This window comes from Talpa europaea (assembly GCF_964194135.1).
Source record: "Talpa europaea genome assembly, chromosome: 5".
In the NCBI taxonomy this organism is placed as follows: domain Eukaryota; kingdom Metazoa; phylum Chordata; class Mammalia; order Eulipotyphla; family Talpidae; genus Talpa; species Talpa europaea.
Genome location: NC_140071.1, coordinates 56779989 through 56804566, shown reverse-complemented (window position 1 = coordinate 56804566; position 24578 = coordinate 56779989). Strand labels below are relative to the sequence as shown.

At 35.6% G+C, this 24578-nt stretch overlaps 1 protein-coding gene across 1 annotated transcript in view; it reads left to right on the top strand.

The window, feature by feature from the left end:
• IPO11 (importin 11) overlaps positions 1-24578 on the top strand; it is a gene marked incomplete at its 5' end in the record, with an annotated part of 133096 nt that overhangs the window by 39466 nt on the left and 69052 nt on the right. The window contains 12 exons of the mRNA XM_084233994.1: positions 1418-1488; positions 3788-3980; positions 4618-4770; positions 6967-7010; positions 8474-8564; positions 11245-11292; positions 13359-13464; positions 15267-15393; positions 18585-18618; positions 19090-19130; positions 20694-20810; positions 21466-21579. Coding sequence (XP_084090120.1) covers positions 1418-1488; positions 3788-3980; positions 4618-4770; positions 6967-7010; positions 8474-8564; positions 11245-11292; positions 13359-13464; positions 15267-15393; positions 18585-18618; positions 19090-19130; positions 20694-20810; positions 21466-21579 — 1139 coding nt within the window. The remainder of the gene's footprint in view (positions 1-1417; positions 1489-3787; positions 3981-4617; positions 4771-6966; positions 7011-8473; positions 8565-11244; positions 11293-13358; positions 13465-15266; positions 15394-18584; positions 18619-19089; positions 19131-20693; positions 20811-21465; positions 21580-24578) is intronic.

The following is a 24578-nucleotide window of genomic DNA, read 5'->3' as shown; positions in this document are numbered from 1 at the left end:
GAAATGCAAATGGCCAACAGACATATGAAAAAATGTTCAACATCACTTGTAATCAGGGAAATGCAAATCAAAACTACCATGAGATACCATCTCACACCAGTGAGAATGGCACATATTAAAAAAACTAGCAACAACAAATGTTGGCGAGGGTGTGGAGAAAAAGGAACTCTTCTGCACTGTTGGTGGGAGTGCAAACTCGTCCAACCACTATGGAGAGCTGTGTGGAGATTTCTGGACCTACTAAACATAGAGCTTCCATATGATCCAGCAATTCCACTCCTAGGTATTTACCCAAAGGACACAGAAACATCAATTCCAAAGAGCACCTGCACCCCTATGTTTATAGCAGCACTGTTTACAATAGCTAAGCTTTGGAAACAACCCAAATGCCCAAAAATAGATGACTGGATCAAGAAGATGTGGTACATATATACCATGGAATATTACTCAGCATTCAAAAAAGATAAACACATGCAATTTGCAGCAACATGGATGGCGCTGGAAGGGATCATGCTCAGCGAAATAAGCCAAAAAGAAAAAGAAAAATACTGGATGGTCTCACTCATAGCAGGAATCTAGAAAACTTAAATAAGGGACCAGGAAAATGAATATAAGAAAGTGAAAATCAAAATCAACAGAAAACTATGAACCAGAGACAGTTTTTGGGGGGTGGGGGGCGGGAGGGGAAGGATTGGGGTCAGAATGGGGCGTTTGCAATTGTATGGGGGAATATAAAAATAAAACTTATTATTTAAAAAAAAATAAAAAAAAATAAAATCCTAATAAAGATATCATTTAAGGAATGCAAAGAAAAAAAAAATAAAATAGACATTTTTCTCTGTTCATCCCCATGGAGGAAGCAAAAGGAAGAGTAGCATTCCTTCCAGGAGAGGAGAATACCATAAATGATAAAAGAGAATATGATTAGAGAACAGTAGTTGATAGACTGAACGACATTATTCTGAATGTACAAAAAAATTTTCCCAAGTTAGTCATCAGGAGGAAATTCTTAAAAGACATAGGAAAAATAATGAGTATATTATCTTTGAATGCTTTATTTATAACTTAGATTACTTGAAAAATATTTCAGCTGTGACTCATTTCAAATTTGAAAATGTGATTCATGGTTCATTGGTAAAATTTCTACACATTTACTTTAAAATGGGCTCACTTTGTATTTTAAGTATTCATTTTGTGAAATGACACTGAAGATTATTATGTCTGTTAAATACGAATCTTGGTACTGTTTTTTAAAAAATTATTTTTATGGTTTATTTGAACTTGGGGATGCATACTAGTGAATTCATACTGCAAAATATGAGAATATATATTTGACATTATTTTTGTAAAACGTTTTGGCATTGTGAATAATAGAATATTGTACATTTTTCCTAATATTGAAATGTATTTTTAACAGGTAGAAATATAGGTACAGAAAACGTATGTAGAGATAGGCTGGAAAAGACCATCATTCTTTTTACTAAAGTGGTAAGTTTTTTGAAATTTTAAACACGTATGTTTTCTCAGTTAAAATTTCCTTACTCAAATTTAAGCACTTTTTTCACTTTGGTATAAAGTAACTAATTTTTGTACTGTTTATAGAAAAGCAGACAAAACACCTTGTATCTTGAAGCTTTAAGAACATATACATAGTAATAAAATTTCTCTTCCACATATTATAGTATATGTCACCTTAATATAAAAATTAACCCTGAAAAATATTAGAGAAGTTCATTTCTCAGACTTATACAAGAAAACAAAATGAAGAAGTAAACAGCTCAGTTCAACAGGAGGTAGATCAGTTGTAGCAAGCAGAGTAAAGATCAGGAAGTTGGTATATTCAGAATGACAGATTATCATCATCAATACCAAAACATCTTTTTAATAGAATTATATGGATGCATTTACATGCTGGGCAATGGGCATGGATTTCTGATGAAGTTAAGTTTTATGAAAGTCTTTAATTTTTGTAAAATTTTAGACTTGGATGGTTGGGGGATTTACCAGAAACAGTGGGGAACAGAACAGGCAGATTGACTGAAATACACTGCTGAGGGGAGCAGCGGGCGAGACAGGAGAGGTCTGCTGCACCATGTGGGTTGGCTCCCTGGCTGGGGATTGAACTTATGCTGCAGTGGCTGCTGCTGCTGATAGCTTGCTAGTGCCGAGAGTTAACCCTTTACGTTACCAGGGAGGCCCTAATCCAGATAACCTTTAAGCTAAAAACAAAAAACACTAAGCAATATAGTATTATCTATATATATTAAAATATGTGTCAGTGAGCCCACTGCTCCCCTTAGCAGTTTATTTCAGTCAGTTATTCTATTCCCCACTCTGTCTCTGGTGAATCCTCTCACCACTACCCCCCCCACCCCCACTACTGGCCTGTACGCCAGTTCTTGTATGCAAAAATAAATAAATCTTTAAAAAAAAAAGAATATGTGTCAGTGAGATATGATTTAGAAAAAGCACATATGATCTTTACACCTTTATCACATTTAAAAAATAGTAATGACTTCTTAATGTGATCTAAATATTTAGTCAGTTTTTAGTTTTCTCATAAGTGCTTTATGGTTGATTTGTTTGAATCAGGATTACATGGTGTCAGTTCTCTTTCCATTCCCTGCCCCCCCTTGCTATTTGTTAGGTAAAAATAATTTTCTGTAGAATTTTCCATGTTTTGGTTTTATGCTTTGTATCCTGATGTCGTAGTCAACACATTCCTTTGTCTCCTTACCCCACCTCCTCTCATATTGCTTATAAATTTTAATCATAAAGGCTTGATGACATTCAGGCTTTTTTTGTGTGTGGCGGAGGATGGGAATGGCAAGAATAATTTTAAGTGGTACTGTGTGTTTCATTTTGCAACACATCAGGAAAAGTACATTTTCTGGTTGTTTAGAACTGATGAGTGAGCATCTTGTATAAAATTTCTAGTGTCCCATTTAGTCCTATTGATTTTTGAAGCTATTGATGATTGATCATTGCCTAGATTAACTTTTTGACTAAGGGTTACAAAATAATGGCATTTCATTTTATAATTCTTTTTGTATTTATTATAAAATTCTTCTATATGGGCCTCCCCGGTGGCGCAGCCGTTGAGCGCTGGGTTGCAAAGCTGCCTGCAAGCCTCTGCAGCGCTGGTTCGATCCCAGGCTGCTCCCCAGCCACCCGGAGGAGGGTCCCACAAGGCGCGCAGACCTCTCCTGCCGCCTGCTGCTCCCCTCAGCAGTGTATTTCGGTCCTTCTGCTTGCTCTGGCTCTGGTGAATTCTTTCACCCTCCCGCACTTCTGACTGTACCCAGTGCTTGTATAAATAAATAAATCTTTAAAAAAAAAATTCTTCTATAAAGAAATTTTCCTCATCAGTTAGTTGATACATCAAAATACAGTTCTTAGAGGACAGGCAGGATATTGTTTAGATTCTTTTCCTTTATATATTACTTTTTAAAGGCCTATCTTTTGTATATTTAAACTTTTTTGGTATTGTATTTATCCATTATTTCTCTATTAAGTATGAAATGCATCTATTTTGGACCCTGTTCTAAAAATAGAAAAGCTCTTGTTATGAGATGTAATCTGATATAATCCACATTATATGATATATCCCAAGAAGTACCTAACGTGTAAAATTGCATATATACAAACTCCCTACCAAGGTTCAAAATTTGCCAAATCTTTTTTTTTAGCAAACTTTAAAATGTAAGATATGTTTGTGGATGATTGTATTCCTATGTGAATTTGAGAAAAATACATTGTCTTTTTTTTTTTTTTTTTTTACATATAGCTTTTGGACTTCTTGGATCAGCATCCCTTTTCTTTTACTCCTCTAATTCAGAGATCTTTGGAATTTTCTGTAAGCTATGTATTTACAGAAGTTGGTGAAGGTGTTACATTTGAACGATTCATTGTCCAGTGCATGAATCTTATTAAGATGATTGTCAAAAATTATGCTTACAAGCCATCTAAAAATTTTGAAGGTAATGCTTTTTTAAATTTCCATACTTTAATCTAAGTGTGAAGTAACTACTATTTTTATCTAACTTTTTGAAATATATTTATTTTAGTCTGAAAAATAAAATCGTATATGAAATAGAAATGAAGATTAGAACCTAGCTTATGTGAATGCCAGATTTAAAAAAACCATGAAATGCATTAATAATCTCTCATTTGTTGCACAATAGATCAGTGGAAGATTAGAGAGTTTAAGAGTTAAATGCTTCAGTAACCACTGTGGTTTATGTTGTAGGCTGTATTTATTTGTACAATTAAAAATTTACTCTGACTTTACATAAAATAGTGTAATTTTTAGAAGGCTAACTTACTTGTTATATTTTTTGGAATTAATTCATGTACCAAAGCAAATGTGGAAGGCTTTTGAGAGAGAGAGACAGACAGACAGACATAAGTGAAACATTTCAATATGGTGTGTAATTTAGTGTGATAATGTGTAAGGTATAGTGGTAAGAGAGAAGCAAGTCTGATGTGTGCGTGGTATGCACAAAGGAAAGTGTCTTTGAGATTTGTGGATAATGAAATTGAAAATTTCAATTATGTAATCTAGCTTGGGTAGAATGTTTGTCTATACAATTAACCAGGTAATTTTAATTTCCTTAGATAGCAGCCCTGAAACTCTTGAAGCTCACAAGATAAAGATGGCATTCTTCACATATCCCACTTTGACAGAGATATGTAGAAGATTAGTCTCTCATTATTTTCTATTAACTGAAGAAGAACTGACAATGTGGGAAGAAGACCCAGAAGGCTTTAGTAAGAATTTTTCAATTTTAGCATGACTTTTCTCCTCCTTCTATATATATCATATTTTTGAATGATAAATATAGTAATGTTTTTTTTTAAGATTTATTCATTTATGCATACAAGAACTGGGGTACAGGCCAGAGGTGTGTGTGGGGGGAGAGGATTCACCAGAGACAGAGTGGGGACAGAACAGGCGGAGTGACTGAAGTACACTGCTGAGGGGAGCAACGGGCGAGTTAGGAGAGGTCTGCTACACCATGTGGGTTGCTTCCTGGCCAGCCAAGGATCGAACTCGTACTGCAGTGGCTGCGATTAGCTTCGTAGGTTGCATCTTAACCCCTTGTGCCACCAGGGAGGATCTGTAAAAACGTATTTTAATACAGCATTTTTGATCTGAAAATCTTGGTTTTTAAAAATTAACCTCTGTGTTAGTCTTTTGTTTTTTTCTCTTTTAAAGATTTTATTTATTTATACAAGCACTGGGCACAGCCAGAAGTGCAGGATGGTTAGAGAATTCACCAGAGCCAGAGCGGGGAACAGAACAGGCAGAGTGATGAAATACACTGCTGAGGCAAGCAGCGGGCGTGGCAGGAGAGGTCTGCCGCGCCATGTGGGAACCTCGCCAGCGGATGGGGATCGAACCTGTGCTGCAGAGGCTGCGGGCAGCCTCGCAGCCCAGCGCTCAGCAGCTGCGCCACCAGGGGAGGCCCTCTGTGTTAGTCTTTAGAACAAATTTATAAATCAAAAATGAGTTACCTGTTCAAAAACTACATAATTTTCTTCAGAAAAGCTAATTTATGTTCTTATGACTAGATTATGGAGTTTAATAAAATATATATAAAATTTTCTATTAGCAGTTCAATTTCTACTTTGAAGTTCATTTTGTTTTTTATATTTGTGGAAATTTTTACTTTTGAAAGATTTTGAAAATGAAAATTTCTGAATTACTAAATGGATTACCTATTTAAATTTTAATTTGAAATTAATTTTTCGGTAGTTGAAGTATTTTTGAGGCGATCTTTTTATCTTTTTGAATTTTAGTAGTAGATAAATTAATTCTACTTATGCCTGTGATATAGAAAATCAAAGATTTGTATACATAATAAAGTACCTATGTGTGAATAAAGTACCTAAGTGTTAATTATTTCAACTGTGGTGGAACATAGCCTACGTTATCATTTCTACTCATCCTTTTGCCTGGGTGTCCTTGTGTAGGTATACACATACTGTTTACTAATATTTTAAGAACACCTTAAGCATTTCCGAAAACTTAATCTTCCTTTTTTTGTCACATAAGAGCAATTCTAGTTCATTTAGAAAATAATACTCTGTACCTTCTTTTTTTTGTCCTTTTCTTTTTTTTTTTAATTTTTAAAAAATTTTTTTAGATTTATTTATTTATCTATCTATTTATTTATTTATTTATACAAGCACTGGGTACAGTCAGAAGCGCGGGAGGGTGAGAGAATTCACCAGAGTCAGAGCAGGATGCAGAACAGGCAGAAGGACCGAAGTACACTGCTGAGGGGAGCAGCGGGTGGCAGGAGAGGTCTAGCGCGCCATGTGGGACCCTCTGGTGGCCCGGGAGCAGCCGGGGATCGAACCGGCACTGCAGAGGCTGTGGGCAACCTCGCAACCCAGCGCTCAACCGCTGCACCACCGGGGAGGCCCCATTTTCTTAGCTAAAATTTTATTTGTATTTTATTTTTTAATGTAATATATGTAGTATTATAGCATAAAACATTGAATCCCTATATTTTAAAGCCCAGAGGTATTTTATTTTAAATATAAATATAGGAAATTTATGGAAAATATGACTAATTATTTTAACTTGTAAGACATTTTATTGAAGTAAAACGATTCTCAGTATTATCATGACATACATGGTAGTGTGTCATGTGATGCTAGATGCTCTGGATGTGACAAGTACTTTGAGCTTTCTTCGGGAAGAATTCTTAATTTGAGAATGCTGATGGATGTAAACTCTTGATTGCTGACTGTTACATGTAGATATGGTCAGTTTTTACAGTAAAGAAATCTGTTTAGACTTTGTGTTCCTAATGATTTACTTTTAGTGTTATGCTTAAAACACTTCACAGAAATATTATTGTGATATTATTTAGTCTTCAGTTTTCCAGACTGAAATTTTGGAAACATTATTGTTGCATTCTTGGAGATCATCATTTGTCGTATTTTTAATTGCAGCAGTGGAAGAAACAGGAGGAGATTCTTGGAAATATAGTTTGAGGGTAAGTGTTGAAAGAAGGATAGGGAAAAGCTTAATTGGTCTGTAACTCTTAGTGGAGAATAACACCCTATTGAGGATACTGAGCATTAAGTCAGACAGAAACTTGTAATTGCAAGAATTTGTATTTGAGAGGAAAGCACTTAATTAAATTTTGAACTTAATCTGAAAAAATTTTTTTTCTGCAAGTTTGGGGTTTGCAAAATGAATTTTTTTTTGCAATTTTTGCAAATTGATTGGAAACAATTGTCATTGCATAAATAAAAAATATTCTTAGAGGTGAAAACTCTAAAATGGTATTTTCTCCTCTTAAATATTTCAATAATTATAAAGATTCTCTTGAAACCTTATTTTTCTTATTACCTAATGTGATTCTCAAAGCCAGCCCACTACTTTTAGTTATGGAATGCTTTTAAATATACATTATTGGTATGGTCAACATTTGAGGAAAATTTGACAAATGTCTTTGAACTTTTTTTGTGATAAGTTGTGTTTATATAATTGATACACTTTGCCATTGTTTTTCTGTTTCATAAATTTATATGGAAAACCAGAGAAATTATAAATCAAGTGTTGAATAACTTATGCTTTAAAATAAATATCCATTGCTTTTTGTTTTTTAAAGCATCTCTCTAATGAATTTCGAGTACTTTAAAAAATAGAATAATATCATGAACCATTTGTATCCAAAGACTAGTTTATCAGTTATCAACTATGGCCAGTCATGTATCATGTAAGCACTCTCTACACCCTTACTTTGGATTATTTTTGAAGCAGGTATTTGAAAATATCTGAGATGGCACATATCATCGGTACATTTCAGTATGTATATCTATAAGGTTCTTTTTTAAACATAAGGCATGATACCATAAAAATTTTATTATAACTTCTTTGTATTATGAGACATCTAATGATTCACTGCTTTTAAGAACCAAAATGAATCATTCTTTTCATATAACTAACACTGATTTCTGTTAATGTTTGTGTGTCTTAAAAGAAATACTACTCTGTAGTGAATTGAACTCACAAGTTGCTGTTGTTGCCTATTATGTTAGTGCTAAGAAAATAAATATAATTTTTAACATTAATTCCTGAATAGCCAGTTATTTATAGTACTGAATTTATAAATGAATGTGACTTTAGAACCTTTTTTAAAGAATGATTTAATTAGAAATGTTAGTTGTTTATTTTCTGTAGTTTTAGTTTTGAATACATTATGCCAAATACTTGAAGTAATGAAATAAACATTATATGTTATGAATTACTACAATTTCATTTTATTTCTTGCTGTGTTTACAAAAAGTAGCTTAAAAATAATCCTATTTTTTAAACAATATATCAGGAATTGGCAATATTTTCAGAGTTTTGGGGTTTTAAGAATGAGTATTCTTTTTATTATTATTATGATATAAATCAGTATAATATGTCATTGCTTTTCATTGGAAATTTCTTTTTTTTTCCATTCAGCCTTGCACTGAAGTACTATTTATAGATATATTCCATGAATATAATCAAACTCTTACTCCCGTACTTCTAGAAATGATGCAAACACTTCAAGGTGAAGTATATTTTGTGATACTTTGACTTACCTATTTTTTTTTTAAAGATTTATTTATTTGTTATTTATACAAGCACTGGGTACCGTCAGAAGCACGGGAGGGTGAGAGAATTCACCAGAGCCAGAGCGGGGAGCAGAGCAGGCAGAAGGACCGAAGTACACTGCTGAGGGGAGCAGCGGGCGGCAGGAGAGGTCTGCGCGCCATGTGGGACCCTCCTCCGGTGGCCGGGGAGCAGCTGGGGATGGAACCGGCGCTGCAGAGGCTGCGGGCAGCTTCGCAACCCAGTGCTCAACTGCTGCGCCACTGGGGAGGCCCTGACTTACCTATTTAATTAATGTTCAGTTAATAAAGTTTGAGTGCTTACCATGTGCAGTGCACCATATCCTAGTACATACAAATTTAAGAAAGACACAATATGTTCTTTTCTGAAGTGGTCACCTTGACCATTGTGAACAAGAATAGACTTCGCGAAAGGCCTTAGACAGACTTTGAGTATGTTAGATTTTGCTATCAGAACTACTAGCATTAGAAGCAAAATTCCAGAAAATCAAATATATTGTTTGCATAAAAGTCCATCTGGAGCATGCTGGAGGTAGTCAGAAAAAATGTTAAATGTTAGTCTCATAATGATGGCGGTGGGAATGGAAAGAAAGTGAGGAATTTAAGAGAATGATGAAGTAAATTTTCTGCAATTGATCTTCACATTTTTGACACAAGTAATTATTTAACATTTAGTAGTGATTTATTTTGACTTTTCTGCTAGACTATACTATCTATAGTTTTCTGTTATACTATATTTTCACTATACAGTGATCACATCTATTTTGTTCATACATTATTCCCAGTATTTGGCTTACTTATTAAAAATTTTATTGATTGACTGTGTTGGGCAAGGGAAAGTGATCAGATATGATCCTGAAATTCTGAGTCTTGATTGCAGGGGATTCTGTAATTAGTAGTGGTTGGAAATAGATTACTTTGGAGTGTGTGGATAAGTAGTCTATGGAGAAGAAAAGATATTCAAGGACAAAATCTGAAACTTCACTTGTAAAGAGATATGACAAGGTAAAAGGTCCTGAAATAAAGCTAGATAAGAAATTATCCTAGAGGTATGAAGAGAGGTATAGTGTATCCTGGAGAAGAACATATTATCATAAGTGTCCATTGCTGTAAGGCAGTGGAATGTTCCTAGACAACATAGTATTTGGTCAGTTGGTTTGGTGGCAGGAATCACATTTTATGGAGCAAGGATTGAGCAGATGGAGATGTAAGGAAATAAAAGAATCTGCAGTAGGGAAGGAGATTGCTGATCTTGTTTGTGATAGCTGGTGATAGTTCACCTGTTAGGCTTTTGTTTTCTCAAAAGTCCCATAGAATGTTTCTTCTTAAATTATAAACCAAGGGGAAAAAATGAATTTATCTGTCAGGCTTTACTTTGTTAATTTTTAAAGATAATTTGTGTTGTGTTTTTTTTTTTATAAGAGAATCTATTTTCTTTTTTTGAAGATTTATTTATTTATTTATACAAGCACTGGGTACAGTCAGAAGCACGGGAGGGTGACAGAATTCACCAGAGCCAGAGCGGGGAGCAGAACAGGCAGAAGGACCGAAGTACACTGCTGAGGGGAGCAGCGGGCGGCAGGAGAGGTCTGCGTGCCCTGTGGGACCCTCCTCTGGTGGCCGGGGAGCAGCTGGGGATCGAACTGGCTCTGCAGAGGCTGCGGGCAGCTTAGCAACCCAGCGCTCAACCGCTGCGCCACCGGGGAGGCCCTTATTTACTGATTTCTTAATGTACAATTGCAGATTCTGAAATTTGATAGGATTTACACTAAAGTTGATTTTTGGGTATAGAACATCATATCCATTTTCTTCCCATCCATTTATTTATTACCACTGTAGAAAAGTGGATCAGCTATTTCGGTTACACTCTGCTGAGATGCTGTGTGTGCTGATAAGGCTTTCAATTTAATTTTATATGTAGTTCTGGAGCAATTTGCTTATTAGGGCTGCAGTTGATCATATTGGACTAGTGAGCTTAAGAATTGATATTTGATAATAGAAAAGTACTTTAATAAGCTTGCTGAAATTCTTTCTAGCCTAAAAACATATACTGACTGAATAAACTGTTTTTCATATCTTAACCATGGTGCTGCTCTCCTTTCTGCATAATAGTGTAGAGACTGCCATCTTTTTATTAAAAGATTTCTGTTATATAATGACTATTGCTTTTCTATGTACACTTTGCATTTTTTTGTCACCTTTTTTTATATGTATTGAAACCTGGTTTATTTTATATGTTTAGAGCTTGTATGAATTGCCTACTTTTTTTTCCTGTTGTGGCATTTATCTTTTGATTCTTTCCTTTGAGACTTTTCTTTGGTAATAAGGGTATAACAAAATAGTTAGCAATTGTTGCTTATGTTTTTCTGTAACGTTGCTTGGCATTACATTTTTCAAATGTGTTTTAATGATTTTTAAAATTATGTATGACTACATGTTGTCCCTGTGTTCCTTAATGATTATGATAACAAAATACAGACTTACCCCTATAATTATATATATTTAATAATATCATAGAATATATAATATTCAAGTAAACTGAGAAATTAGTAAATTGAGTTCAAATAAAATATTGCCAAAAAAACCTTTATTTACCTTTACTAATTCTTATTTTCCCAGGGCCCACCAATGTGGAAGATATGAATGCACTATTAATCAAAGATGCTGGTATGTAGAACTGAAGTGATTAGAAATGTTTAGTATGTCAGTAAAAAAACAGTTTATCTGTTTTGTGGCAAATAATATTCTGGAGACTTGGTATACAAGGGCACCTAAAATACAGGAACTTTCTGGTGGGGGAGATAACCAAGTAAACAGGCAATTAATTCTAACATAGTGCAGGGTAACTAATGCTGAAAATAGGGGCGGGTGTTGTATCCAATCTGCCATCTGTGTCAGCTTGCCAGAAACTCACCAGCTCCCACATCTCCCACCCTCCCGGCCTTCAGCCGGAGTACCAGCATAATTGGTAGGCATCCAAGGCACTGGCTCCTGGGTAAGGTCAAGGACTGCTTGTGGGTCAAATTGTTCCCTAAAATTCAAAAAAAGAAATATTCCCAGCTTCCCCGGAAACACATAAAGTGACAGTGATTAATTTTCCCATTCTGCCAAGTCTTAAAGGTGTGCTGGGAATTCGTGACTAATCAGGGAAGGGCTTTCCCAGGGGCACAAGGGTTGCGGCGTAAGTGCCTTGCAGCACATTCGGGCATCCACCTCGCAATGGGCCTGTGGGAGGCTCAGTAAAGAAGGGAATGTAAACCCCCCATTTGTTGCTTTAACTGTTGACTTCATGTTCACAACATGATCATGCTTCAGGTGAAATTAATTAAATAAAAACCATCTACTGAAGTAAATAAAATAGGTAGTCATCACATAGTATTGTGAAAAATGACTAGCAGTTTTGGTGTGCCTAGGAAAATGCTCCTAAAGAAGTGTAATGCAATAACACAAGGATAAGTAGGAGTTAGCTATGCAAGGGTAGGGGTGGCTTTCAAGGAGGGTTCCAAACGAAAGAGGCAGTATGAAGGGAGCAGTACAAGAATCTGAAGGTCTCCCATCCAGGTATTAACCAGGCCTGACTCTGCTTAGCTTCCGAGATCAAACGAGATCGCACGCATTCAGGCTGGTATGGCCGTAGACGTGGATGGAACTAGAAGGAATTATGCTCAGTGAAATAAGCCAGAAGGAAAAAGATAAATATCGGGTGGTTTCACTTATAGCAGGAATATAGGGAAACCAGATAAGACCAGTGTAAGAAAATAATAACAGTATAAAACACAATAAAGCAAAAACAGACAATTATAAATCAGAGACATACTGCAGGGTTGGAGGCCGGAGAGGGATCAGAGGGAGGGAGGGAGGGAGGAGCACAGGGGATTGAGGTGATGGTGTACAGGTACATTGGTGAAGGAAACTCTATGGGGACTACACCTGAGGGGGTGGGGGGAAGCAAATATTGTTTAAAAATGAACAATGTTGTAAAAAAAAAAGAAAAATGAAAAAAATCTGAAGGGAAGAGGAGCTAATAGTGACATTTTGAACTGGGAATATTTGGTTTAATTTTAAAGTAGTAGTTAAGGGATTGTGATGAGAGATGAGAATAGAAAAAGGTAAGTAGAGACCAGGTGATAAAATACTGCATCTCTTTGGAAACATGTTATTTTAAAATTTTAATAATTTGACTTGAATGTTTTTCATGAGTTCAATTTTCTGTTTAAAAACACTAAGGAATAGGAAGCTCCCTGATGGCGCAGGTGTTAAAATCTCAGCGCTGTCAAGTTATCGCCAGCCACTGTGGCATGAGTTTGATTCCGTCATGGAGCTGATCCACATGGCGCAGCAGACCTCTCCTGTCTTGCCTGCTGCTACCCTTAGCAATGCATTTCAGTTATGTTGCTCCACTTAGCAATGCTTTTCAGTCAGTCTGCCTGTTCTGCTCCCCACTCTGTCTCTGGTTAATCTTCTCCTCCTCCCCCACCCACCTCTGGCCTACACCCCAGTTTAAATAAATAAAAATAAATCTTTAAAAAAGTAAAAAACACTATAGGGAATATTTAGGAAGAACACAAAGTAAAATGTTTCTGAAATGTCTACTGAAGTAATTTCCCTCACTAACCTTTTAGCATTTTACATGTTTCAGAATACTTCCTAAGGCTTAATTCCTTGCATAAGAACACTTAGCTTTTGGCCTAGTATCTGAAATCTTTAATTTTTTTCTCATATTTTCTTCTTAGTGTATAATGCTGTTGGACTAGCTGCTTATGAGTTGTTTGACAGTGTGGATTTTGATCAGTGGTTTAAAAACCAACTTCTTCCAGAATTACAAGTCATTCACAATAGGCAAGTATACAATTTCATTTTTATTAAGCCTTTATTTTACCTTACTGGTTTTCTAGTGAAGATAAGACATTAAAATTGCTTACAAGTTTTAAAAATCATATTTAACTGATAGGTTTCTGGAATAGAATGAAAAGACTGTGAACCTTATAATGGAAAAATAAGCAAAATAGTTGCTGTTGTTACTTTACTTCAAATGTTGATTATGACTTGTATGAAGTATTTGATGTTAGATAATACCGCAGGAGGAAATTTTATGCAATGGTAAGGAAAAATGGAGGTCTCTAAATTTTAGAAAGAAAGTATCTACAAAAGAAAGTGAATTGGACACTGAGGTGCTTGACCTAGTGTCAAGAAGGAGCCTAATCACTGTAACATCCAGAAAAGATGACTTGCCTTGGAATCACTAAAGCATGCTTCAGGTCTTTTGGATGGGAACAGTAGGATGTAGTGATACTAGAACAAAAAGAACTTGCATCCACTTTAGGCTTACAGTGAGGGGCCTAGTACAGATCTAACATTTAGTAGGACTTCTCCCAATTCTTAAGTTTCACATACATTTGAATATTTGTGTTAAGTATTTTAAGTGCTTAGTGAGTGAAATAGAAGGGGAAAGTTCTTTCATAGTTTTTACAAATTATTTCTTAGTTTAAAATGAGAGACTTGAAAAAATTCAAAGAAACTTTTGTCTTGCATTAAATGCTGCAGATACTTTATTTCTGTCGACAGGGTGTATATCATAGGTTGTAGATCAGTTAGCATTTCTTGACTATAGTAATGGATGAATAAAAGGCTATCCATAGATGGGTTATTTCATAAATATTTAGAGTCATAGAGTTGTAGAGTTGGAGATGCTTTAAAAGTAATTTTGGTAGCCTCCCAGGTGGCATAGGGGTTAAGTCTCAGTGCTGTCACTGCTATGACCTGAGTTTGATCCCCAGCCAGGGAGCTCACCCACATATGATGCAGCAGACCTCTCCTGTCCCACCTGTTGCTCCCCTTAGTGGTGTATTTCAATAAATCCACCTGTTCTATTCCAAATTCTGTAAATCCTTTCACCCCCTGCACCTCTGGCCTACACTGCAGTTCTATGCCAAAAAAAAAAAAAAAGAATGTTCTTAGTATAACAAGGAAATGACTTTAAATACATTTACATTTAAAAACTAAAGCAGTGTATATGGATTATATGGGTTACATGTTGAAATGACAGTAGTTGTAAACATATTTATCTCTAATATGCAAATATTAGAGATAAGCATTAAAATATTACTTATTTTTACTTTGACATGGGCACTAAGAAATTTAAAATTTATTTGTCGAAATTAAAGAGTTTAATGAGGTCTGTTAAGTTTATATGAATACTTTACATGACTGGAAATCTCACACAATGCACTAAAAGTAATCTTCATGAAATTAATATAACTATAAAATTGAGTACAGGAGCTCCTCAGTCCTTTTTGGAGCCTATTAGTAGGAGTTAATTATGGCTGTTTTTAGTTACTTGGGCAGCAGAGGTTGTCTTGGATATTATGTATGTATATGTATTGAAGTTTATAAACACAGAAGAATCAGAGTTACAGTATATCTGCCTAAGAATTTTCATTTATTTCAGGTCAGGACTTTATTGTTAGTGTTTATACTGTAGTACTTTTCTATTGTGGTACAAAGAAGTAGCTTTTAAACTTTTACTTAAAAAATGCATATTGTGTCTTTTACTACATTAGATTAAATGATAAAATAACATTAAGTGAAGCAACCTTCTTAAAATATTTAACGTTATAATTTCATGCTTTTCCCCTTTCTAGATATAAACCATTGCGACGCAGGGTGATTTGGCTCATCGGTCAGTGGATTTCTGTGAAATTCAAGTCTGACTTAAGACCCATGTTATATGAGGCCATTTGCAACTTGCTTCAAGATCAAGACTTAGTGGTATATTGCTTAAATGTCTTAAAAGTGTTTATTATTATAAATTTAATCTATGTTAAGCTTCAAATTCAGGAATGGTTTATATCCTTCTTTAAAATATGGTGACCTTTTTTATTCCTTGGTAAATAGTATGATTTGAGGAAAGAAATTCCTTTGATTGTTATTTGTCCTTCTTATCACTAGAAATTGAAATGAAATTTAACCAAACACCGCCATTCTAAAATCATTTATACTTTTTTAGTTAGACTAAAAGAAGACAGATTTTAAAGATCCTTTTGTAGCTTGCATACCCCTTTTTAATTTAGAATAGAATTTGTCATTCTTGTATTTGTGATAGCACCAACATCTATTTTACCCTTACTATTAATTGTCTCTTTCCTGAGGATTTTTTTAAAGACCTTTATAATTATTGTTTCTGTAGGACATTTTCTTTCTTTATAGTGTTCAGATAATAGTCTTGATTTTGTGTTACTGAAAACTTGATAATGACTTTGTTACTTTATTCCCCTTTCAAAGTAGTAATTTTGGGGCTTTATTATATTACTTAAATAGGTTTTTAAAAGACGTCTGAGGGCCTCCCCGGTGGCGCAGTGGTTGAGCGCTGGGTTGCGAAGCTGCCCGCGGCCTCTGCGGCGCTGGTTCGATCCCAGGCTGCTCCCCGGCCACCGGAGGAGGATCCCACATGGTGCGCAGACCTCTCCTGCCACCCGCTGCTCCCCTCAGCAGTGTACTTCAGTCCTTCTGCCTGCTCTGCTCCCCACTCTGGCTCTGGTGAATTCTCTCACCCTCCCGCGCTTCTGACTGTACCCAGTGCATGTATAAACAAAACAAACAAACAAATATAATAAATAAATAAATAAATAAAAAAACCATGCCTCTATTTAAAAAAAAAAAAAAAAACAACTATAAAAGACGTCTGAAACTGTAAATTAGTTTTTTCCTTACTGGTGCTTCATTGTGTGCCTGAGTGAATATGTTCATGACTTAATATTAAGTCATTTTTCTTTGTGTTCATCTTAGTTTTGACTCTAGTATACCCTTTTAAAAAGAAGTGAATCCAGTTACTTGTTTTTGTAGTTTTCATTGAATAATTTTACTCCTTGAATTATGCTAAGGTCTTTAGTTATTTCTTAGATCTATGCTAAGATCTTTAGTTATTTCTCCTTTTTAAAAAAATTTAAACCTACCACAATACCCTGTTTTTCAGCACTTTTACTCTTCTCATTTTTTCCTGTGTCATATTATAAATACTTTTAATGTTAAGTAAAGAAAAATCTAATCTACCAATCTTTTGTGGGAAATGGTACATTGCAATACCAGTAGAACTGATCTTTGAATTTTCAGTTTAAGTATTATCTACTTTGTGTAAATAATTGAGAATTTACTGTAAATATCATTAAATAGTATAAATGTGGGAAATGCTTTATTTGAGGAATAAAGTATTTTAAGTGCAGTTGAATCTTTCTATAGTTTTCCAACCTCATTCTATGTCTTTTTGTTAAGTAGAGTTTTTTAAATTTTAGTGTAATCACTAATTGCTTGCTAGAATGATGCAGAAAGTGTAGCATCTAAGATAAAAGTTGTAGATAAATTATTTTAGAGTGTAGAATGTAGTCATGATTTAAGTTCATTTTCCTTAATTTGGAAACTGTGAGTTCATATCAATTTAGCTGGATCAAGTTTCAGAGAATAAAACTTTATTAAAGAGAGTAAAGAGAGTGTGCTCTGATGGTATGATTTGCCCAGGTAACATGTTTATATACAAAGACAGAATGATTAGGGAAGGTCAAGAATTTGTATAAACCTTTCTATATATGCAAACACTGGCATTAGAAATTCTCAGAACATATATCTTAGATATTCTAAGGATTCCTTAGAAAACAAATGTAAATTTGTTTTTCTCTTCTTTCTTTATTAAATCTCTCCCATTCCTTTTTTTTTTTTTTAAAGATTTATTTGGTTGATTTATGCATACTAGAGCTGGGATGTAGGCCAGAGGTGCTTGGGTGGGGGTGAAAGGATTCACCAGAGACAGAGTGGGGAGCGAAGTAGGCGAAATGACTGAAATATACTGCTGTGGGGAGCATTGGTTGAGACAGGAGAGGTCTGCTGTGCCTTGTAGGTCAGCTCCCTGTCCTGGGATTGAACTCATGCTGCAGTGGCTGCCAATAGCTTCATTGTGCTGAGACTTAACCCCTTGTGCCATCAGGGAAGCCCCCTGTTTTTTCTCTCCTTTCCTCCTCCTTCCTTCTTTTCACTTCCCTCCCTGTTCACTTTTAATATCCTCCAGCTTCTCCAACACCACACTGTTTTTCCTCTTTCACAATCTTCCCTTTCCCTCTGTCATACTGTTCTCTTTCACTTCCATATCCTCCACACACTTAGGGCAAATTATTTTTCTTCTTGTACATGACACTGGATAAAAGGGCTCCTTAAGCCAATTATGGTAAACTGAAAAGGGTGGGAATAGCACAATTTTCTTTTTATCTTTTTTTTTAAGATTTATTTTTTATTATTTTTAAAAAAATTTATACAAGAGCTGGGGTACAGGCCAGAGTCGTGGGAGGGTGAGAGGATTCACCAGAGACAGTGCGGGGAGCAGAACAGGCAGATGGACCGAAGACACTGCTGAGGGGAGCAGCAGGCAAGACAGCCATGTGGAAATCTCCCTAGCTGGCTGGGAATTGAACTGGTGCTGCGGAGGCTGCGAAAAGCTTCACAGAGCTGTGCTCAACCCACTGCGCCACAAGGGAGGCCCAATTTTTTTTTTTTAAAGATTTTTGTGTAGAAGAACTGGGGTGCAGGCCTGAGGTGCTGGGGAGAAGGGGAGTTGAGAGGATTCACCAGAGACAGAATGGGGAGCAGAACAGGCAGATCTACTGATTCACTGCTGAGGGGAGCAGTGGGTGAGATAGGAGAGGTCTGCTGCACCATGTTGTGGGTTAGCTCCCTGGGTGGATTGTGATATAGGCTGCCGTGGTGATAGCATGATAGCACTGAGACTTAACCCCTAGGCCACTAGGGAGGCCTTCTTTTTAACTTTTGATGCAAAATGAGGGGAGTGTCCTTTTAATTCTAGATGATAATATGTTCTGTGACTTTAAAGTGGTTTGGAATAAAATTTTTGTGTTTTGCTATTAATATTTTTCTGTGGTTCTAGAATAATTAAAAGCTCATGATATATTTTCTTTTAGGTTCGTATTGAAACAGCTACAACTCTGAAGTTAAATATCCTTTAAAAATTTTTAAAGTATTGATTGTGAAGAAGTTAAATACTTTTATTTTGTAAAGATTTATTTTTATTTATGTGTACAGAACTGGGGTACAGGCCAGAGGGGTTGGGGTGGGGTGTATGTGTGAGAAGACTCACTAGAGACAGAGTAGGGAGCAAACCAGGCAGATTTACTGAGATATACTGCTGAGGAGAGCAGCGGGTGAGACAGTAGAGGTCTGTTCCACTATGTAGGTTACCTCCCTGGTGGGGGATGGAACTCATGGTGTCATGGCTGGTGATAGCTTGGTAGTGCTGAGACTTAAACCACTCACTGTGCCACCATGGAGGCCTAGAATTTAAATACTTCTAAATTTTCAATTATTTTCTGAAAATAGTTTACAATGTAGTTTTTATTGGTTTATTATATTCAATTTTATATATATTTTTTATCCTCATAAACCTCATTTTCCTTAATTGCTCTCTACCTGTTGATGATTTTGAATTTAGAACGGATCAATTTCTGCCGGTAAGATTATTCAATCATAGTTTTTTTTAACAATTTCTGCTAATGTCTTTTGGATATTAAGTGTTATTTTATACTTGAAGTTATTTATTGAAGCTGAATTTTAAAGGCTAATAGATTATTTTGGAACTCATTACTTTTATTGGTAACTTTTATTTGTAACAGTTCATGTTATCCTGCTTGTTTGTTTATAGGTATCTTGTAATATATTATTGAGCTGACTGCAAACTTTTCTTTCTCTCACATGTGAAATGTCTAGTAATTGCATTTCTATATGAATTTCAATTTATATGTGTCACTTTTATTCCTTAGGTTAGCTCCCTCTGTTGTGTGTCTATACCCTATACTAGATTGCAAATTAAAAGATCTGAGTATCAAGTCTGACTCATCTTTTTGTTCCTCATTTAACTCCCAACCCCTAGCATAGTGTTTTCACATCATTGATACTGAGTAAGCCCTTGTTAAATATGTCAGGAAGATTGGGACAGTAGTGTTTAGATCTTTTTTTTTAAAGAGGCAGGAGGAAGAAATAAATGATAAAATGTTTATTTCTTTTGGTGGGGTTTCATACATGGGGAAACTTTTGGAGCAGAGACCTTTTTTTTTTTTTTTTTTAAAGAACCAGTCACTAGGTATTTTTAAATGAGGGAAATATGTTTTAGAAATACTTGTATAAAAATGAAACAAGTATTTTAAAGAATAAATTTTTTTAAAAAGACTTATTTACTTATGCATACAAGAACTGGGGTACAGACCAGAGGTACAGGGGGCTGAGAGGATTCATCAGAGACAAAGTGGGGAGCAGAACAGGCAGATTGACTGAAATACACTGCTGAGGGCAGCAACGGGTGAGTCAGGAGAGGTCTGCTGCGCCATGTGGGTAGCTCCCTGGCCAGGGATCGAATTCGTGCTGCAGTGGCTTCATAAGTTGCACCTTAACCCTTGCCCCACCAGCAAGGCCCTAAATGTTTGTTTTATGTGTAAGCAGCTGGCATCCTGTGATTGTTAAGATGCTTCTATAATTTTTATAGTATAGTAATTAAGAGCCAGGCATAGGGTATTTGTTTTCTGTTTCTTAATAAGAAATAGCTATCTTAGAATAACAAGTACGTATCTACAAAAATTTGGATCTCCTTGCAACTTATTAAGGACCACATCACAAAGCTGGTATGCAGTTACCAGTAATTGGTGCTCCTTTTGCTTTAATGAGTAGACCTTGCAAAACAAAATGTTTGTGATTGGTGATAGGCATATGTGCAAGAGAAGCTACAAACCACTTAACAATTTAGTTAACAGTATAAAAGTGAAAATTAGATAGTGTTTTTCTGAAAACATTCAGTTTGTGAATGAATTAAATTCTAAAATTGACACATTTAGCAGCAAAAAAGAAAAAAAAACTGTGCTAAATACTGGAAACTTGAATAATTTGTAATTTTTTAGGTAATGCTAAGGTTTTGACTATTTTATCTTTATGACTTTGATGTTACAGTTTAACTTCATTTCTTATTTCTGTATCTATGTGATGGTCTTTACAATTCTCTTCCAACCTTTATTTTTTGCCTGCAGTATTTAGAAACCATGTTCACACTACTGTTTCAATTGCTGCAGCAAGTTACAGAATGTGACACAAAGATGCATGTTTTGCATGTCCTTTCTTGTGTGATTGAAAGAGTCAACATGCAGGTAATTTTGTTATAAACAAAATGTTTTGTTATAAACATTTATGAAAATAAATGGTAGGGAGATGAGTGGAGTATATATGTATATATATAAAATTCATTAATAGCTTCACTTCGTGTATATTTTTTGAAAGTTAAATGATTCATTAACTTATAGGTTGTGATTTCTGTTCTATATTATTCAAAACTGACATTTATACTTGGTTTTTTAAAAAATGAAAAATTAATAATTAAAAAACTTACTTAATCCATAGTGAATTTAGCAGTTTTTTCTGAAAGGATTTGCTTCTGTGTTTCCGCTGTATCTGTGCATACTATAACTATTGCAATTACCCTTTTTAATTGTGTGTTTATCTATTTTTACCTTTATATCCTTTTAACAAGAATATAACAGCATTGTCCAATGAGAAATAGCTGATCTCAGTAATTCTTTTATATACATAAATTTTATGCAGTAAATATACTTGTTTAACTGTGCTTAAGTGTGTAAACTATAGATCTGAGTCTGTAATGTCTGATTTAACTTTAAAAATATATATGCTTACTATATTACATCAAGTAAACATTAGATATTTTCTGTCTGGAACGTAATAGTATTTTGAAGTGAATCACCTTCTTTCTGATACATCCTTTTGCTTCTCCTTTTTCTGTTGTGATAGATACGGCCATATGTAGGATGTTTGGTACAGTATCTGCCTCTTCTTTGGAAGCAGAGTGAAGAACACAATATGTTGAGATGTGCTATTTTGACAACACTTATTCATCTTGTACAGGTAAGTTCTTTGCAGTTTCATAGTGTAGTTTTTTTTATCTTGTAAAAAATTTTATATATGTGAGTTTTAAATATGTGATTTTGATACATATTTTGACACATATTTGATATATAATTTTTTTATATAATTTCCATTTTATTTTTCACCAGAGGACAGATTTTTCTTCCCTCCTTAAGGCTAACTCCTTTACATGGATTTTGGAAGAGGTTGTGGGAGCAACATCCATAGTGCATATTGGGGTAGAGTGTTCAGTTTTCTGGGCTTCATGAGAATGATTCCTGACTTGCTGTGAATGACATGATTTATGCAGTAATGTAGTTTATGTACAACTTGGAAAAACGTAGCCATCGAAGCTCTTAGGCCATTTCCTTGACTGCTGTGGCTTCTGCTATGTTTTGAATGAGGAACTTCTTAGTGTAGCCTTGCCCTTGGGCACACATTGGGTGCAGGCGGTGCAGCAAACAGGCTCTATAGAGCCGTCGCCTTTTGACATGACTGTTTTTTCTCTTTTTCTTGGTCATCCTGGAATCTGGGACCAAGAAAGATGTATTTTTTTTTTAAAGCACTTCTTTTTAATTGGTTTTCTGGTCTAGCACCTCTCTATACTCTTTAAATTTTGTGATTAATTTATAAAGATTATATCCTTCCTTTAGAAGAGGATATAAAGGCTTATTTACAGACTTACTAAAGGAAGGGTAGTGGCTTGCCAGAGATTTCTCTTTTAAGTAATAGTACAAAGCCAGCACACTTTCCTTTTTTTTTTTTTAATTTTTTTTTTTTTTTTTAAGATTTATTTATTTATATATACAAGCACTGGGTATAGTCAGAAGCGCGGGATGGTGAGAGAATTCACCAGAGCCAGAGCAGGGAGCAGATCAGGCAGACTGACGAAGTACACTGCTGAGGGGAACAGCGGGCAGCAGGAGAGGTCTGTGCGCCATGTGGGACCCTCGCCTGGTGGTTGGGGATCGGGGGATTGAACCAATGCTGCAGAGGCTGCGGGCAGCTTCCCAACCCAGCGCTCAACCGCTGCGTCACCGGGGAGGCCCCCAGCACACTTTCTCAGGTCCTTTTCTAGGCAGTGGGGCCAAGATTTGGTAGTTGGTACTGAGAGGAAAAACCCCTGATTACATCCTTGCCCTATGACTGTGCCAGTAACAGTTGTCATTCAGTGGGACAAATAAGAGGGGGGAAAAAGTGACAAAAGAAATGGTAACCCTCCCCATCTGTTGCATAATATCTCTGCTAAAAATATGCATTTAGCCTCAATATGAAAATTTTGTGTGGAAGGTATAAGAAAAGCCTGCTTCTGTATCTCCTCAGGCAGTGTTATCTCAGGAAATCTTAGGGAGTCTGGGTAACTTGCATGGCATGTTCGCAGTGCATAAGACCTTTTTCCAGTACTTAAGTATACTTTGTGTGTTTATATAAGCCAGGAGTGCAAGGTTCCAGCCAAATAATCATCTGTCCTTGGAGAAAGCATGTTACACTTAATACTAAAATTGAGGCTGTAGTTTAAAGTATGATTTTCAGTTATTTGAGAACATTGTTCTTGGATTAATTGGTGTCAGTTCTTAGTGACTTTTTATGAAAAATAGCTTATCATATCCTTTTTAAAAAATTTATTATTTTTCAATTTTTTTAAAGATTTATTTATGCATACAAGAACTGGGGTACAGGCCAGAGGTGTGGAGGGTGACAGGATTCATCAGAGGCAGAGTGGGAACAGAACAGGCAGACTAACTGAAATACACTGCTGAGGGGAGCAGCAGGCAAGCCAGGAGAGGTCTGTTGTATCATGTGGGTCAGCTCTCTGGCTGGGGATCAAACTCATGCTGCAGTGGCTGTGGACAGCTTCATAGGTTTCGTCTCAACCTCTTGCACCACCAGGGAGGCCCTATTTATTTATTTTTTTAAAAGGTTTATTTATTTATGCATATAAGAGCTGGGGTGTAGGCCAGAGGTGGGGATGGGGTAAGAGGATTCACCAGAGAGAGAGTGGGGAGCAGAACAGGTGAATCTACTGAAATACACCACTGAGTGGGGCAATGGGAGAGATAGGAGAGGTGTGCTAGGCCATGTAGGTTTGCTCCCTGGCCGGGCATCAAACTTAAGCTGCAGTGGCTGGTAATAGCTTGATAGTGCTTACTTTAACCCCATCGCTATCAGTGGATAGAGATACCCACTTTCAACACTAATAGCCTGGTTTCTTAAACTTTTTATTTCTATAGCCCTTAAGTTAATTCTTGATTTAGGCTTTGTTGATTCTACCTCTTGATTTCCCTATATAGAAAATGAAAACTTTATTTTTTCATTCCCCTGAATGTGACCACTATCTTCTCTATCCATCTATATAATTATATTATCATTTAAGTCATTATTTAATATTTTTATTTTTTATGACTATATAAAAACTATTTTGTGATTATATTAAGACTGTATCATTGTTATTGTAGTTATTTTTCTTGTACAACAATACTCCTGTCTCTCTTCTATATTTATAATTTTGTTAGTATATGTTTTCTGTTTCTGTGTAACAAATTACTACATACTTAGTGGTTTAAAACTGTGTCTATTTATGAAGTCAAGTTCTGTAAGTCAGATATCCAGCACGCCATGTCTGTGTTCTCTGATCAGGATCTGCTAGGCTGAAGTTGAGTGTCTGCCAGTCTAAATAATCCCATGAAGGCTTTGGGGAAGTATTATTTGTCTTCATGCTCTGATAGATTGCAGGACTGAGGTTCAAGTTTACTTGCTGGGGCCAGCTGGGGTCCCATTCATCCTCTAGAATTCAGCCCTTTTCTCGATACTTTTCCCTTTCATCTTCAACATCAGCAATGGAGAGATTCTGGTGTGTCATATCCCTTGAGACTTTGATTCTCAACTTCTCTTCTTTGTACAACTAGCCAAAACTGGAAGATTCTTATGTGCTTTATAGTCTAGACTGGTTTTGCTCTATCCTTGTGCACAGTTGTTATCCTTACCTTTCCTTTCATCAA